This window comes from Macrotis lagotis, chromosome 3, assembly GCF_037893015.1.
Source record: "Macrotis lagotis isolate mMagLag1 chromosome 3, bilby.v1.9.chrom.fasta, whole genome shotgun sequence".
Taxonomy (NCBI): Eukaryota; Metazoa; Chordata; class Mammalia; order Peramelemorphia; family Peramelidae; genus Macrotis; species Macrotis lagotis.
The window spans coordinates 241,369,110-241,387,647 of record NC_133660.1 but is presented as its reverse complement, the minus strand read 5'-3'; the positions used below and the strand labels follow the sequence as shown (position 1 = coordinate 241,387,647).

General features: G+C 41.3%; 1 protein-coding gene across 1 annotated transcript in view; it reads right to left on the bottom strand.

Moving 5' to 3' along the window:
• MICAL2 (microtubule associated monooxygenase, calponin and LIM domain containing 2) overlaps positions 1-18,538 on the bottom strand; it is a 285,377-nt gene that overhangs the window by 213,323 nt on the left and 53,516 nt on the right. Inside the window, exon 2 of the mRNA XM_074230325.1 lies at positions 15,537-15,894. Within this exon, the coding sequence (XP_074086426.1) occupies positions 15,537-15,800 (264 nt within the window). The 5' untranslated portion in view covers positions 15,801-15,894. The remainder of the gene's footprint in view (positions 1-15,536; positions 15,895-18,538) is intronic.

The window sequence follows — 18,538 nt, the reverse complement described above, 5'->3', positions numbered from 1 at the left end:
CACCCAGCTGGCCCAAGTAGCAACTTAAGTTTCCCATCTTTTCCCTAATCTTCACCTTCCAAAGAAACTCTTGGGATTCCTCTTGCCTCTTCTGTTGTTATTGTTGAGTCATTTTCAGCCCTGTCCAAACTCTCCATGAATCCATTTGAAGTTTTCTTAGTAAAAATACTGTAATGGTTCAACATTTCCTTCTCCAGATCATTTGATGGATGAGGAAACAGAGGAAAACAGGGTGTGAAGTGACTTGCCCAGAGTCACCCACCTAGTAAGTGTTTGAAACCAGATCTGAACTCATGAAGATAAGCACTCTGCACAGAGCCAACTACTTGGAACCTTTCAATTGATTTCCATTAACTAAACATTTCTTAATGCTTACTGCATGCAATTGAGCTATGCTCTGAACATTTAAAAAAAGAAGGAAAGGAAAGGAAAGGAAAGGAAAGGAAAGGAAAGGAAAGGAAAGGAAAGGAAAGGAAAGGAAAGGAAAGGGGAAAGGAAAGGGGAAAGGAAAGGGGAAAGGAAAGGGGAAAGGAAAGGGGAAAGGAAAGGGGAAAGGAAAGGGGAAAGGAAAGGGGAAAGGAAAGGGGAAAGGAAAGGGGAAAGGAAAGGGGAAAGGAAAGGAAAGGAAAGGAAAGGAAAGGAAAGGAAAGGAAAGGAAAGGAAAGGAAAGGAAAAGGAAAGGAAAAGGAAAAGAAAAAGAAATCAGCTCTTTAAAAAAAAAGCTTCCCTTATTTTTTCTGGGGGAATGTAATGATTATGTAAATAAAAGCAATATAATCTGAAGAGGAAGAAAACATTAACAAGCAAGGAAATCAAGGAAGGTTTCCATGAAGATGCGGGACATTTGAGCTAAGTCCAGAAGAAAGTTAAGGACACTAGAGAGCAAGGTGAAGGAAGATGTAGGTTGTAGGACAGTTTGTGCAAAAAACATAGCTATAGGATATGAGATGGACCAGTGGATGGTTGGTGGTACACAGATGGTGCTGTGGCCCCAGGTATTTTAGAACAGGCCTCTTCAGGGGGCGGCTAGGTGGCGCAGTGGATGAAGCACCAGTCCTGGAGTCAGGAGTACCTGCTTTCAAATCTGGCCTCAGACACTTAATAATTCCCTAGCTGTGTGGCCTTGGGCAAGCCACTTAACCCCATTTGCCTTGCAAAAACCTGAAAAAAAAACCCAAAACAGTACTCTTCAGAGGATAGTGAATACTACTGTGCCCAGAGGAACTGGGGTGGAGTAGAAGGATCACAGGATTTGAAGTTGAAAATATGAGTTCAAATGTGCTATGTGACTTTAAGTCAATTTATAATTTATAATTACTAAACCTCAGTTTCTTCCATCTATAAAATGAAGGCATTGAACTAAGTGATTTCCAAGGTTTCTTCCAACTCTGAATCTACAAATATTTTTAAATTAATATTTTTTTCCCAATTACATGTAAAAACAATTTTAAACATCTGTTTTTTTAATTTTGAGTTCTAAATCCTCTCCTTCCCTCCCCTCTCCCCTTCTCTTTGAAACAGTACATAATTTGATTTAGATTACATAAGAGCAATCATATGAAACATATTAATTTTCCTATTAGCCATGTAAAAGAAAATACTGACCAAAAAAAATCTTCAAAAAACAGAGTGAAAAAGAATATGCAATTCCATCAGTTCTTTCTCTGGAGGTGAATAAGTTTCCATTATAAGTCCTTTGGAATTGTCTTATATTGCTGAGGACAGCAAAGACATTTACAGTTATCATCATACAATGTTGCATGTTTTCCTGTTCTGCTCATTTCATTTTGCATCAGTTCATATGTCTTTCCAGGTTTTTCTGAAATCATTTACAAATATTTGTTTACAACAAATCTCACCTTCTTCTAGAAGTCTAGCCCAATCCCTTGTCCTCCCTTCCCTCCCCTACACCCAGTGCCTTCCCTCTGAAATTATTATCTTCAATTTACTGTCTTTATCTTGCATAAACACTATTATTCTCATGTATCTCCCCCATTAAAGAGGGAGTTCCGTGAGGGTCTCTCTTTGTATTGGCGTTGCTTATCATAGGGCCTGAACACATAATAAACCGACTAGGACTCACTGCCCTTACGATAGTCAACACCTGTTTTGCAAACCTTCTTTAGATTATGGTTTTCTATCTATTCTGTCACCCCTAGATTCCCAAGGGTGCTGGCGAGGTCTGTGCATGGGACGAGGCTCACAGCACAAAATAAAAGAAACTTGTTGCTCCTTTCCAAGAACCAATAGATAAAATAATCTCCTTTCAGCCTAACCCATCAGAAATGATAGGAAGAACAATAATTAATGAGTTTCCTAGGTCTACTTCAGGCTACTCCCCTAAACTAAACTTTGGGTCAATTTTTCTTAGGAAGTAGATAAAGGCTTAATGTCAAAAGCATTCTCATGGAAAAAAAAACACAAGGGAAGAGGATAACCAGCCTCCCCCAATGCAAACACATTACCTAAGTTGGAAGGTTTGCTATCCTAAGCCAAAACAGACAATGGCAGGGCTTGATCAGGGCAAGGCTAGAGAGGGGCTCCAACTCTTGTGGGGGGGGGGGGAGAATGAGCAGCTCCAGGATAAACCACAAAGGTATCAGCTCGGGCCCCCAAACAACCAGACTGTTTGGCTTGGACATTGCTGAGCACACAGTGATGGATCTCATAATTGCACTTCCTTCTGCTCTTTGCTGAGGTGAGAGAGTAAGGGTGTAGAATATGTATTTATTGTGACCCAAAGTTGATGTCATTTACTGGTTTTCTCTTTCTCTTTTTTTTAATTAAAAGGGGAGGAGAGAAGGAAAAATATTCAGGTGACATAAAATCTCAGGACTATCTCATCTACAACATTAACAATATCCTATATTTGTACAGTATTTTATATTTAATAAAGCCCATTATTTAGAATCATTCTAATAAGGTGGGGAGTACCAATTTTGGTTCTGTGCATTTTACAGTAAGGCAGTTGAAGGTTAGAGGGCTGCAGGGACTTGATCATTGTTACATAGTGAGGTGAGCTGGGTAGTTACTGAAACCCAGACCTTCCCTCTTCCAATTCTTCTTTATTAGGCTCTCTATAGCTAGACAACAACTGGCTTCTTCAAGGCTCAGTTCATGGGCCTTCTCTCACAAAAAGTCTTTCCTCCTTCCCCAAATACTCATACTTTCTCCTTCCACCACATAGTTATCATTTATGAACTTAAAGGTGTACATATTTTATTTTCCCCCTCCTCACTCTCCCCTTCATAAAAATATGAACACTGAAGGCAAGTTTCAGTAAAGAGAGCATGGGTCTGGGTTCAAATTCTGCCTCTGATCTTATTATCTATAAATCCATTTTATTACTTTGGCCCTCAGTTTCTTCCTCTGTAAACTAGGAAGATTATGATAGCTGGCTCTAGGATCATGAACCAGTCTTGTCTTTATATCTCAAGCACCTAACACAATGAGGAGTCAACCTTTCACTTAATAAATACATCAGCCCCTTAGTAATAAGAGTTTGTTGGGTGAGATTGTTGGACAGTCCTTTGTCTACAAAGGATCCATCTACCAGATGAAGATAGGATGGTGATTTTCTTTTCAAGAAACAGGTCTGTTTGAATCCTGAAGTAGGGAACCTACCTGAAGATCAAGACCAGAACTCAAATATTTTAGAAATATAAATGTAAGATACATTCCTTTTAACTTAATAGCATTTTTGTTATAGCCGTCTCTTTGTCCTTTCCACTAAGAACAGGTGTGGGGATATGGGGGATAGTGGTGTTTTCATCACTGCCCCAGTTGGTCAATGATTTTAAAACTCTGTGAAGGAAGGTCTAGCTTGTAATCCAATGTGGCTCATGCCCCAAGAGAGGAAGATTCCCCATTCCTCAGTCCCACTTAGCATTACTGCAGGCATTATAGAGCAGTCTGAAGACTTGTCTGTGCAGGCCCCATGCCTCCAGCCTTTAGTCACACTCAAGTGGAAAGCAAAGACTAAAAAGAGATAGAATATACACTATATAGGTATGTGCTATCCTTGCCACTGGAATGTAAACTCCTTAAGGACAGGGATTGTTTGTACCCCTAGTTCACAACTCTGAGTCTGACACAATGGTTTTTGTTTTTGTTTTGTTCGTCCTTCATTTTTGAATTTATTTTTTTTAGGTTTTTGCAAGGCAAATGGGGTTAAGTGGCTTTGCCCAAGGCCACACAGCTAGGTAATTATTAAGTATCTGAGACCGGATTTGAACCCAGGTACTCCTGACTCCAAGGCCGGTGCTTTATCCACTGTGCCACCTAGCCGCCCCCGTCCTTCATTTTGGAAGAAGATCATGACATCAGGGGTTGATACCATGATAAGCATGTGAATTGGATTGGGGTGGGGAGGCTGTGCTAAAACCTCTGCTTCTAAGCTCATTAAAAAGATCCAGTTTGACTCTACAGAAGCTCAGAACTCCTAAACTCAAACAATCTACTAATCTCAGCCTACCTAGTAGCAGGAACTGTCAATATGTCTGGGGCTCAGCCTTCCTAGCAGCAGAAACTACCACTATGCCTGGGGCAGGAGTTTATTATTATTTTTTTAAGTCTTAAATATTTTTAAAAGAGTGTTTCTATAAAACAATAGAACGCACAGAACAAAGGATTCTTCTATCTGAAACTACAATCGCCATTTCACACTATTTGCTGTTTTTAAAAGTCTGTAATGAAGTCTATATTATTTTCCAAATTGTCCTGTTTGCCTGAGCTTCTGTCTGAGAAGAAACAATTTATGAGGGACTTGAAAACTCTCTTCAAACTTAAGATGAGCTAGGATGTGGAAGGATTGCTCTTTTTTGTGACCCAGGAGAACTAGGAACAATAAAGGCAAGCTCCTGGGGGCTTCAGCTTCCTTTTAGGCAAGACTTCTTAGCAGTAAGAGCTTTTGAGAAATGGAATGTACCACCAGGGAGGGTGAGGGGGTGGGGGGAGAGAATCTGAGGCTAGAAGACCATTAGTGAAGGAGACTTGATGTGAAGGGAATTTCTGCTTCACATAAAGGTTGACTCTGGGATTCTAAGATTTTAAGTCCAAGACTCCAAGAAGACCTTGAAAATTTGCAGCTAAAAAAATCAACCTATCATCCCAATCAATCTCCGAGGTCCATCATCAGTAATACTCCCAGAACTGTTCTCCACTCTCTCACTTAGAAATGGGTCCTGGGGCGGCTAGGTGGCACAGTGGATAAAGCACCGGCCCTGGAGTCAGGAGTACCTGGGTTGAAATCCGGTCTCAGACACTTAATAATTACCTAGCTGTGTGGTCTTGGGCAAGCCACTTAACCCCATTTGCCTTGCAAAAGCCAAAAAAAAAATGGGTCCTTCAGAATGGTGGGCTATGAGGACAACCGGTCTGCTGCTAACAATGTCCAGCAAGAACATAGACAAACAAAACAGCAGTATTAACACCCAAGCCCTACAGAGGAAACTCGGGTGGAGGCAGTGATGGTCTCTGGATGCAAATTTGTGAGTCTTTAACTAAAAAGCTTAGAACAGCTAGTCCTGACTTCCATAATCTCACTACCAATGTTGAAAAATCAATAAGTAAGCATTTATTAATTAGTATGTCCCAAGCAAGGGGAATACAGAGACAACAACAATTTAGCAGTCCCTGCTTTCAAAGAGCTTTACATTCTGTTTTACACCCGAGTAGAGTATCCATAAAGCTCCATTTTACAAAAGAGGAAACTAAGGCACAAAAAAGGGAAGAGACTTGGTCAAGGTCCCAAAAGATCATATTAGCTAGGAAGGGATGTTAGAGAATACTGAGCCCAACCTCCTCATTTTACAGATGTGGCTACTGAGGCAGAGAAAGATTAAGCTGCTCAGGAAAGATCATGGGGCTAGTGACCCAGTTAGATATGAACCCAGATTCTCCTGATTCCAAATCTGGCATTCTAGCCACTAATCCTTCCTGGAAGAGCCAAGATTCAACCTACATTGTTGGCTGCCATATCTAATGCTTTTTAAAAACCATATACTCTTCCTGTTAATGGAGTTCTAGTAAGATTTCTACCTTTTTTTTTAGAGTTCTATATATCCTATGTATATATGCATAAATAAAAATGTGTATATATGTATATACATTTATATACATATGTACACACATACACACAAATATAGATAGATAGATAGACATAGCTATATATAGTATAAGAGGGGGTGGATGGGTCTCATATAAGATCCAAGATCCAATCCTATCAACAACCCATGGATTGTTGAATTTCTTCTAAGTTTGATTTATGTCCATCTCAACACAGTCAAACCCCAGAAGGAAATACTGACAAGCTCCTTGCAAACAACTGTATACCCCCACTTCATGAATTCAGGAGAGGCATATTTTTCCCCAAAAAATTCTGGTTTTGATCAATCAACAAGTATGTATTAAGTATCTGGCAAGGTCCAGGTGCTTAGTCCAGGTGAATCTACTCTGAGTCTCTCCAGAAGGACAACAATTGTCTTATTTAGTGTTTGATCTGCTCTACAAGGAAGCACAACCTCAGGACATTGAACACAATAAATGTTTGTTGAAGCATATGAATAAATGCACTGTAGTTCATTTTCTAGTTCCTATGACGCCAAAGTCACAAATGAGCCAAATATTTCTTCCCAGTCCTTTCTTGTCTGGTGGCCTCACGTTGTCCTTCCTTCCACACATATAACCAACATCCACGGGAAGGTGTGTATGAGCAAATGCAGGGTAACCAGACAGGTACTAATGCTTTGAAAACATGGCAATCAACAGAGGAATATTTGAGCCCATTGCTCCTTTCTCCTATGCTTTTTATTAAATTAGTTTAAAATGTCAGCCTTTATCATCACCATTTGTAACCGTGAGCAAGAGCCAAGTTGGTGTCTGCCCCCTTTGTGAGAAAGTCTCTTATCACCAACTCAGCAGAGACAAGCTCCCCTGGCAGACCATGATTCAGAGGTGGGGAATGTCAGATAGCTATATTCAGTCTGCTGTTCCCAGTCCAAAGGGACCTCTTGTTTGGCATTTCTCCCTTTCCACAGACACCTCCTGCTTCCCCTCGCCCCACCTCCAACCACTGGTCATTAAAGACCTGGAGAGTCTTAGAGTTTGGGGCAATGTGAGAGGTTCAGCCCAACACCTACCAGGAAAAGAATCCCACCTCTAGCCACTAGCTAGAGTACTGAGCACAGGAGTCAGAAAGACCTGAGGTCAGTGCCACTTCTGATATTTATGATCAAGTCACTCAACCTCCCTAAGCCTTCATTTCTTCATCTGTAAAATAGAGGGGTAAGTTGGATTGCCTAGTCTCTAAGGTACCTTCCAGTAATAAAGCTATGGTTCAATGATCACAAAGTGACTATTTACTAGTGTGCTACCCAAATGAAGGACAGCTAGGTCACACAGTAGTTAGAGCACCACATCTGGAGTCAGGAAGACCTGAGTTCAAATGTGACCTCCAGCACTGCCTAGTGGTGTGACCCTAGACAAGTCACTTAACCCTGCTTGCCTCAGTTTTCTCATCTGAAAAATTAGCTGGAGAAAGAAATGGCAGGCAACTCCAGTTTCTATGCCAAGAAAACTCCCAAAAGGGGTCATGAAGAGTCAGATACAACTGAAAAATAACTAAATAACACTTTAATGAATACCAGTTTGTTATATGTTGGGAGAAAGAAACCTTTTTAGATAAGGATGGGGGGGAAGGGGAAGGTTTGGTTCCTATGTAACAACACACAATGGTCCCACTCCAATACATACCAGATAAAAAAATTAAAAGGATATATGTAGGATATATGTTGGACTTGGTGCTGTTAGTAGGAAAGGGACCTTATGGTTTGTTGCCTGAAACAAATGCCAAAGTCCCATTCAGGACATCTGAATTCACTCAAAATCATGGAAAAAACTGTCATTTCCATCCAAAATCATGAACTGCTGTTTCCTAGACCAGGATGCCATACTCATTAGCTTGGTAATTCACACTGGCTATGGAAGTCAAATTTAGCTTGACAATTTTCAAGGTCTTTTTGCTTGCACAGATTCTTGTTCAGCGTCTGGGAAGAATTCATTCACATTTATTAAAGAGATTGCTTCCTTCTTACCATGTGAAGGAACTTCTATTCAAGGAAAATATTAACCATAAAAAAGCATAGTCAATGCTAACAGCTGGTACAGGGTTCAAATGGCATTTGAAATCAAGCATGTGAGTTTGAAAACTGAGTGGCCTTGGGTGAAAATCATTTGACTTCCATGGAACTCATTAGTTACCAAATCAAACCCACTTCAGTTGACAGGTGAGGAAACTGAGGCACTCCTCATCCCAAGTCCTCAAGTAAACAATCCTTTTCCATTTTAGATTTCCAGCAAGTCTATCAACTGGATACCTTCTGTGTACAGGCACTGTGCTAAGCACTGGGGATACCAAGAAAGGGAAAAGAAGGTAGAAGTCAAGTTTTCTTTCTACTACCAAGCTAAAAAACTCACTTTGAATTAGCCCGGAGGCAGACCAGTTAAGCCCAAACATACAGATAGAGATATATCTTGTGCTTTCCCATCATTGCTTGGTTCCCCTCTGAATGCTCAAATGCTTCAGTCTTCTGAACTCAGCAAGTGCCATACTCTGAACTCAATGAGTGTGCTAGCCTAAAACGGGATTCTTGGCCCTTTTTTTGGTATTGTGGAGCCCTGTGGGAATCTGGTGAAACCTAGGAACCTCCTGGGACTCTAGCAAAGCCTGAGGATCCCTCTGGGAATCTGGTGAAATCTACAGACATTGTATAATCATTTTATTTCACATTCTATGTACTTGTTCTGGGTTTTTTTTTTTCCACTAATAGAATGTAAGATCCTTGGAAGCAAGGACTGTTCTGTTTCTGTCTTGTAATGCCCAAGGCCCTGCAGAGCACCTCGCAAAGAATAGTTTCTTAATTTAAAAGTGGAGTCTGGAGGAAGGGGATTGGTGCAGAGAAACCTGAGAAGACTTCTATGAACTCATCCAGAGGGAAGTATATAGAACCAGTGAAATAATGGATATAATGACAATAAGCAGGTAAAGTTAATCTGATCAATGCAAATGACAATGCTCGGGGCAGCTAGGTGGCACAATGGATAGAGCATCGGCCCCTGGAGTCAGGGGTACCTCGGTTCAAATCCAGCCTCAGACACTCACTTAATAATTACCTAGCTGTGTGGCCTTGGGCAAGCCACTTAACCCCATTGCCTTGCAAAAACTAAAAAAAAAAAAAAAATCACAATGCTCAATTACCCTATTAGGTATCTGCCATCTAAAAAGAATTTAATCTATGTTTATTTATTTATTTTTTCTTGCCTGTCAAATGAGAGATCCCTAAGGGTCTCTTCCAACTCTACCTCTTGATAGATGATCTATGCTGTAGAAAAAAAGGGTAACTAAACATCTGGTATCCCTTCCAGTCTTCTCATCCAGTGTGGCACAGTGGTGGGAGGAAGGATTGGGAAAATTACTCCTACACAAATCTGTCATAATTAGCCAATAACTTCACTGTAGAATAGACAAAGGCAACAAGGGAACAGGAGATAAAGTGTCATACTGAAAGATAGAAAAATTTGAGTTCAAATCATGGAACTTATGGTCCATGAATTTCTCTTGATACTCATTTTCCTCATCTCTAAAATAGGCATGATATCTATTATACTTTCTTTACAAGGGCCACTGTGAGGTTCAAATGAGGTAAAATACATAAAGCAGAGAGTTATCTGAGACATAGAGGTGAGGTGACCAGTCTGCTCTTGGAGGAGGAGGGAAAAGATACAGAGGGGGAGAAGGAGGAAGAAGAGGAGGGGAAGAAAAGGGGGAGGAGGAAGGAGGAGAAAGAGGAGGTTGTTTATGAGAGAGAGACAGAGAGACAGAGAGACAGAGAGACAGAGTGTGTGTGTGTGTGTGTGTGTGTGTGTGTGTGTGTGTGTGTTTGTGTGTGTGTGTGTGTGTGTGTGTGTGTGTGTGTGTGTGTGTGTCTGTTTTCTGTCTATCTGCCTATCTATCTGTCTGTCGGCAGGGTCATCGACAGTACCTAATGCTAGTCTAGAAACCCTGACCTAGGGAATCTCTAAAATCTTTCCAACTCTATGCCTAGGAGAGATCTCAATGATCCTAAGAAAGGTCTAACAGGTGGCTTCTATTGGGCACAGTTCTGCATTGAGGAGGAAGCAGGAAAGGCTTCAAGGGAAGAGAAGCTCTTAGTGTGGACCTGGACTGAGGAAGTCCTCAGATTAAATTTAACCCTACTAGCTGTGAGATTCCAGGCAAGTCACTTAACATCTTTTTTTGCCTTGTTTTTTCTCCTTTGTAAAATGGGGACAATAACAGTCTCTACCTCCCCGAGTTGTTGTGAGGTTGAGATTATCTGAAAAATGCTTTGCCAACCTGAAAATGCTTAAAAATACTTGCCATTATCCTTAGTTATCATTCAAGGTGAAGAGACCAAAAGGCCCTCCTTTCCAAGCAGAGCTACCCAGCAAGGCCTTCATCCAAATTCCGCCAACCCCGCCCTGGCAAAGACATTCTTCCCTTCCAACCCACAAGCACTCCAGGTGACTCGACTGCCTGGCTGGCCCAGCCCAGGAATCAATCCCACTTCTCCTGCCCTTGTTTGAGAAACATCTTTCATTCAGGAAATAAATGCCTCTTCATGTAAGGCAAGTCAGAGAAGAGGAAGTAGCACTTTCGGATTTTATTTAGTCATTTCCCAATACCCTTCCCAATCTCTGTTGCTACACCCCAAAGAGTCTAAATGAGAGTTGAGACCTCTTTCCCTGCCGCAACATAGGGGAGATGGAATGGAAATTAGGGAACAGGAGCTTTTACAAAAAAAGCTCCAATGTTCAAGAATTGACTCCAGCTGGGTTCCCTCAAGTGACCCACGGGACTTTCAAAGTAAATGTAAAACAAATTTCTAAGAGAAAGTCAATCATGCATAAACACAAAGGCTTAGGCTGCAGTTGGGAGTTGGAACAATAAAAGTTTATAGTTTTTCCAACAGAGACAGGCTGGGGGGGGGGGGGGGGTGGAAGAGGGAGGGAGCTGCTGCTTCTCCTGCTCCCTCCCTCCCATATGATGCTCCCCAGGGCGGGGACTTTTTATGGTGCTGGCCCACAACTCAGGGGTGGGCAACCCAGGGCACTGTGGGTGGTTCCCCACCACTCCCTACTACATATATTCCTTTCAACTTCTCCCTTAGTCTTCTGCTGTTCTGACATTTCATTTTCAACAAACATTTATAAAGTACCTACGCTGGAGGTCCAGGAAGAGCCTTGTGGAGGAAGAAAAATCCTAGACTTGGATTGGAAGCCTGGTCTCTGACACTAGCTGTGGAACCATGAGGAATCTACCTAACCTGTTTGAGCTTTAGGCAACTAAAGCTAAGTATGTTACTCATTTTTTTTTAATTTTGAAATTTTTCATTTTTATGGTGAACTTCAGAGACCTGGAGTCTAGAAGACTTAATTTCAAATCTGACCTCAGACTCACTATGTGACCTTGGGCAAACCACTTAACCCTGTTTGCCTCAGTTTCCTCAGTTATAAAATGAACTGATGAAGGAAATGGCACAGTACTTATTCCTGTAACTTTACCAAGAAAAGCCCAAAAGGGGTCACAAAGAGTCGGACACAACTTGGACACAATAAAATAGTTGAACAACATTAATAAAAGTCATCAACATAGATATTTTTATAAAAGGAAAGAAGGGACTATATGAAACCATGAGCTCATTATGCACATTTTAAAGTATGTATTATATAGATATAGATTATAGGCACAAAATTGTTGGCTGTGTTCTCCATGACTTTGTTTTCCTCTTCTATTTTTGAAATTAAGTTTTACTGTTATCCTGCTTTTATGTCACCTAAATTTCCTCTTGCAGCTCTTCTCTGTCCTCTCCCAGAAAGCCATTCTATATACAAATACTTTTAAAAGAAAAAAAGAGAAAAGGATCAGCAAAGCTATCAAAAATCTAATAATCTAGTAAATGTTTCCCTCTGTGGACCCATTCACACCTCCCCAAAGGTGGAGAAGTTTTCTCCACCTTTTTCTAGGAAGTTTTTCTTTGGGGCTCTGCTTGTTCCTTGTACTTTTGCAGCATTCTTTATAGTCATAGTTTTATTTTTTCTGGACCTTTTATCTCTAAGATCTTTCTTAACTTTTACCGATGCATTTTTCTTTCTTCCCTTTTTTTAACGTCTCTTTCATTTCTTATAAACTCATTTCTCACCCTCCCATGAAATAAATGAATATAATCAGCAAAAAAAATTGAAAATATTGCCCACCTCTGATAAAGGTCCACCCTATTCTACATCCCTGGGCCATCTTGAAATCTAGGGGGGGGGGGCACGGCTAGGTGGCGAAGTGGATAAAGCACTGGCCCTGGAGTCAGGAGTACCTGGGTTCAAATCCGGTCTCAGGCACTTAATAATAATTACCTAGCTGTGTGGCCTTGGGCAAGCCACTTAACCCCATTGCCTTGAAAAAACCTAAAAAAAAGAAGAAGAAGAAGAAGAAATCTAAGAGGGGGAACATCCATGAGTAAGTGTGATACAAGGGGAAAGAAGAGTAATAAAAGGAAAAGAAAGGTTCCTGCAAGATGAGATGGGAGACATCCAACTCATCTCAAGAGAGACTTCAGAGAAGAGGTGCCACCCAAGTGAAGTCTTGAAGGGAGGTGCTGAACAGTCAGTGCTTTCTTTACAACCACTCAGCATTCATTGTCCCCATTTTACAGATGGTAAAACTGATGCTCAAGGGGGTAAAATGATTGATCCTTGAGCAGACACCTAAGAAATATCAACTCTAGGATTCTAAATCAGGTCTCCTCTGACTATAAGCAAGAAAAAAAAAGAAGACAAAGGAGTGGAGGAATGGGAATGTCTGGGAGAAGAACCTCTTACAGGCATGGGAGATAAGTGTTAGAAAAGACAGAAAGATGGTAAAGGGTGAGATTGGGAAATGAGGGGCACCCCAGGTTATCTGTAATAGGGATGAAAAGAAGGGAAGAAGAAGAATCACATACTTCTTTCTACTCAATTTTCCTCTTCCACCTTGTATACCCCTGAATGGGTCAGCCTGTGCCACCCATTGCGTAACACATGAGGCTGATCAAAGCATGAGCTGGGTGGGTTCTAGATGATCAGCACAGTCTGTGCTCGGTTCTCAGGGAGGCGATCCATCACTGCCTCCCGTGGGATGTGGGAAGCAGACACGAAGGCCCACAGCACATTCTGCAGCTCTCCATCATCCAGATAAACACACAACAGATCAAATCACCATGGAGAGTTCAAACCCTCATCCTGGGACTGGCACCAAAGAGAATTCCAAGGGCTCTGACTACATCACCTCCTCCAGAGTCAAAATAATATCTGCTCACTGAATCCAAACTCCCACTTTCTGCCCAAGTAGCTCTTCCCTGGCTTGGAGTTCCAAAGGCCAAGGAGAGAATAATCAGAATAGCTCAGTCCAGGAGTGCCCTACCTGAGGCCAGCTGGGCAGGGAAGGCTTCTAGGAAGGTTCAGAGAGTCTTTATGCTATTCTATAGATTACCCCCTCTAGATGAGGTAGCAGGCAGTAGGGGAAAATCAGTTAACATTAATATCCAATCCAAAGAAAAAAGTGTAGAGTTTGAACAAAGATCAAAGACTATTACCTTCAATTTAGGGGGGGAAACCCAATTATCTTATTATGCAATTTTGCTATCTCTTATCTTTATTTTTCTTAAGGATATGATTTCTCTCTCATCACATTCAACTTAGATCAATGTATGCCATGGAAACAATGTAAAGACTGGCAAATTGCCTTCTGGGGTGGGGGGGAAGCAAGATTAGGGGGAAAATTGTAAAACAAAATAAATAAAATCTTTCTTGAAAAAAATATTGGTATCCAAAAGACATCTCAAAAATCAACATTTCCAAAACAGAACTCTTTATCTTCCCCTCAAAACTCTTCCAGGTTTCCTATTTCTAGAGAAAGCATCACCATCTTTCCAGTCTTCCAGACTTGTAACCCTACATTCCACTCTACTCCTCACTTCCTATCACCCCATATTCCCTATAAATAGTAAGATCTGCTATTTCTATCTTCACAACCTCTCTCACATCTATAGTTATCATCTCAGTTGGGGTCCTCATCACCTCCCATCGAGTTCACTGCCAAAATTCTCCTAAATTGTCCTGCAGCTTCAAGTCTCTTGTTGATTGCTTCAAATTAATTAATTATAGGTGTATCTGAAGTATTTGCAAAATAAGAAAAATTGTAAAATTTGGAAACCCTCTTTTTTTCCCCATTTCTGAAGTCAGAACTATCCATTGCTTCCCCATTTAAGAGAAGACAAAGAGAATTTTTTACAGGCCCAAATCCCTCCTCCATAGGCATCTATTTAACTCTCTCTTCTGATTTTCTTACAGTAGAAAAAGAAAAGATCATGAGCCTGGTTTTAAAGCTGGAAGGGGACTGGAAAGGCTATCTGTTCTATTACCTTTTTACAACTAAAGAAATCGAGTTCCAGAGAGGTCGTGCCTGCCCAAGCTAGAGTAATGTGTCAGAGGCAGATTGCAAAATAGGAGTTATATGAGGCAGGAGTACACAGGAGAAAGAAAAAATGGATTGACTAGGATTGTGGAGACCTGGCTTCTGGTTCTTCTACTTTCTATAGAAATAGTCCCTTCCCATTATGGGGATCAATCCCTTGTCTGAGAGAGCTGGACTCCTTTATTGCCAAGAGCCCTTCCTTCTCAGTCACCAGCTCTTATTTCTGCTAATAAACAGTGATGCCAGTAACACCAGAAATTGAACCTTTATTCAGATCCACCCATAGGGTGGAAAATAAGGATGAAGAAGGCTCTTTCCAGGACCCTTGACACCCAAAGAAAGATGTTTCCTCCCTCTTCTCACATATTTCAGGCCCTCTGTAGCAAACCCTCCAGTGCAGCCAGAACCAGATTAAAATGTAATTGAGAAATGTTTAACAAAACCAATGAAAATATAACATAACCTAGATAATGTAAATCCGTGGTTTTTCTAAGTCATTACACAGATCCTTTCTATTTGGGGTTGATCACCACTGCTGTGGAGGCTACTCAGGGTCCAAATATGACAGCCACCATGTCTGGCAACATGGTACCTCTCCTGGGGTCCATCTGGACACCCCCAATTACTCAGTGAAGAAGAAACCAATCCCTCAAGGTGTGCCTGGACCTATGATGAGCTTCTCCTCTTCATCACAGCACCCTACCCCCTACTCCTTACCCCAAAATGGTCCAAATTAAGTTAATTACAGATAGTCAACAGAATTTGGCTCCTCATGGAAAGGGGCTGTTATCTTCTTGTCTTTTTGTCTTCAAGTCTAACCGTGGCTGGCATGTAGCAGGTGTTTAAAAAATTCTTACTCATTGACTCATGATAACTCTAACAAATATTTGTCTAGCACAGCCTCCATCCTAAATATGCTTTACAGAGTTGTGGAAGATTCTAGGAAATGGCAGGGAGACCCCCCAAGCCCAGAAGGGCTCCACTCACTTACCCTGGTGTTCAGGCAGGACTTCCCTCGCTTGTACTCTTTGTGGGTCCCTCGCTTGTCTAGTTTGTTCCAGAGGGCCTTTGCTTTCCACGTGGTCACCTTTGCCTTCAGTTTGGGATAGAAGTTCCTGTGGTCTGAGGGGTCAAGCTGTAGGTGGCGAACGAGGATGTTGAAGGCCTGCAATGTGCCTTTACACGTGGATGCCTGGACAAAGTTCTCAAAGATCTGGCCAGCCTGGCTCTGCTTCTCATCTTCGTTTTCCCCCATGTTCTGATGGCAGTCTGTTGAACGGATTAAATAGGAGCTGCACAGGACAGTTCACAGAGAACAGCACCATGGGATATTTGAAGAACCATCACACCTGGGGAGAGAGAGAAAGAACACAGATCAGCCTGAAGCATTAACACAAGGGAATGGGACTAGGGAGAGAGGAAGAAGATATTGGTAGTGATCCAACAAGCAACTGATGAGTAAGTCCAATTCTAAATATTCAATTTTCAATAACTATGTTGTTTGCACATCTTAAGATCAGTTTTTGTTCCTATCCAAAACTCAATTCTAGTTAATGCTGACATTATCCAGATAACCTTTAAAAAAGCAAAGGAATATAAAATACACATTTTTACATCTTTTTTTTCAATTACACATGAAGATAGTTTCAACATTCATTTTTTGTAAGAGTTTGAGCTCCAAATTTTTCTTCCTCCCTCCTCTTGACAGTGATATATAGGCTATAATTGTACAACTAAAAAAATACATTTTTTTATAAAAAGAATTTCAAAGTAATTAGCACCTCTAAAATCTATCAATTAGAACACTGGAAATGGGGAGGGGATGCTACCTGTTTAAAAAGAGCAATAATCTGGTTGTTAAATGTAGAATTCTCATCCAGTTCATTTATAAATTTCATTCACCTTTAAATTGATCTAGTCCAATAGTCTCATCTACAAAATGAAGACTGAATCAGAGAGAAATCAGAGCGCCAATGAAGGCAGAGTTAAAATCAGGACTCAAATCTCCCAGCACCAAGAGTCCAAGGATCCTTCCACCACAATACTGATTGCCAAACCTAATAAACAGGCTATTATTTAATATGCCTCAAAGAACCATACCCAGTAACTGCATGAGATAAAACCGAAAGCGTGATCATAGGGACAGAATGGATAATTCCTACTGTTGACAGGAGCAAAAGGATGCCTATGGAGGGGCCCCAAGCACATAAGTCTCACTTACCCTGGTGTTCAAGCCGGATGTCACTACCATCCTCCCACAACTAGACACCCCCAATTTCCAATGCCCTTTTCATCAATTACAGGGCAGGAGACCTTCTTGTGCAGGGTCAATACAAAGAAGATGCCCATAAACCCCTCTCTGTTTTCAGGAGCTTTGGATTGGCATTAAACCTGGAGTCACAGAGAACGAAGCATCTGCCCCTGGAGAAATGCAAATCCAGTCTGTGCTGCCTAAACCCAAACCAGGAGCTATTTGGAGCAAGTGCACAGAATGATGGGGGAAAATGTAATGAGTGTTCATTCAAATTACCAAAATAACTTCCTCGGGTTTTGGCCACCATCCCTCCTATCTGTCCTACTCTAACCTCAGACATTTCTTAGGCAAGTCATTTAAATACTTTCAAAGCAAAAGAAAAACAGTCAATGTATTTCTCTCTGATTTCCCAAGCATGTGCTCTTTTTCTCTGAACAGAGCTAAATTGCAACTATTTTAGAGGAATGAGCTGGTCGCCTCGTCAAAAGGCATCATATTGCTTCATCAATATGCCTGGCCCATGATGAACTCAGTAGGGCTATTCACATGGAGAAGGATGTGCTAACAGGAGCCAGAGAGTCCTTCTATGGAATCCCAAGGGGTCTGGAATAAATACGTTGCATCTATTCAGAATTTATTCTTTCAATACTGATGGTGTCTTTCCTGAAAAAAAAAATAGCAGCTCCTTCAGAGCAGAGGTTTTTTCCTTTTTATCTTTGCATCACTGGGGTACCTGGCTCACAGTAGATGTTTTCTGGTTTGACAGATTGAGATTCTTCACAACTCAAATGCAAGGAATTTTTTTTTAATATGTCCATTTGGTTTCTCAGTTGGTTTCATAAAACTGAAATATAGAAGGATACTGTCTGTCCCCCAACTTCCCCTAATGAATTGGATTCTAAGAGTGACTAGATGAAGGAAAAGGAAAAGAAAAAAGGGGGCTAACTGGACCTCAAGTTAGGGAGGCTGGCATTTTCATGTACAAGAGAAGGAAGAGCTGTTCTGGGGGAGAGATGCCCAGAGGGTTCTGGTTCACCACAGCCTCTCCAAGGATGCCCAAAGAGGCCAAGTGGTTTCTGGCCAGGAAACAAAGCCAAATTAGGAAGTGAGGTGGCATGGTACAGTGGAAAGTGCTAAATCTGAAGCCAGAGGATCTGGGTTAGAATCTAGGCCAGTTTCTTTCTGCCTGTGTGACCTTCAGCAAGTCACCTCCCCCTCTTTGGGGCTCAATTTTCTCACCTGTAAAAATCAAGAGATTGGGCTAGCTGACTTTAAAGGTCTCTTAAATATCAAAATCTATGATCCTTTAGAGTGGCAAAGTCTTCCCTCTATTGCCAGTGAAACCTGGACCTTTTCTCTTTCACATCCTCTCATTCTATTTTGTTCTAGTCATCTTCCTCAAACCCCATTTCTATTACTTCTTCTGCTCAAGAGCCAAAACATGATGCCCTGTTTCCTCCTAATTCCATAACCTGACCTCATCTTCCCAACCTTATGCCCACTGGTCCCCCAAATTTTCCTCTCAGTCCTATTTGAGCTCTTCTCAACATTCCTGAAGCACATACCATGTCTCTGCTCATAGAATATTTTCTCTCATCCTAAGACCACCCCCCCATTTCCTTTCTGCACATTTAAATGGAGTTTGGAAGACCCAAATTCTAATCTCTCCTCAGGTAATAAGTAACCTGAGAAGGGATTGGAACCTAGGTAAGTACCTAGATACTTTGAGTATCTCAGAT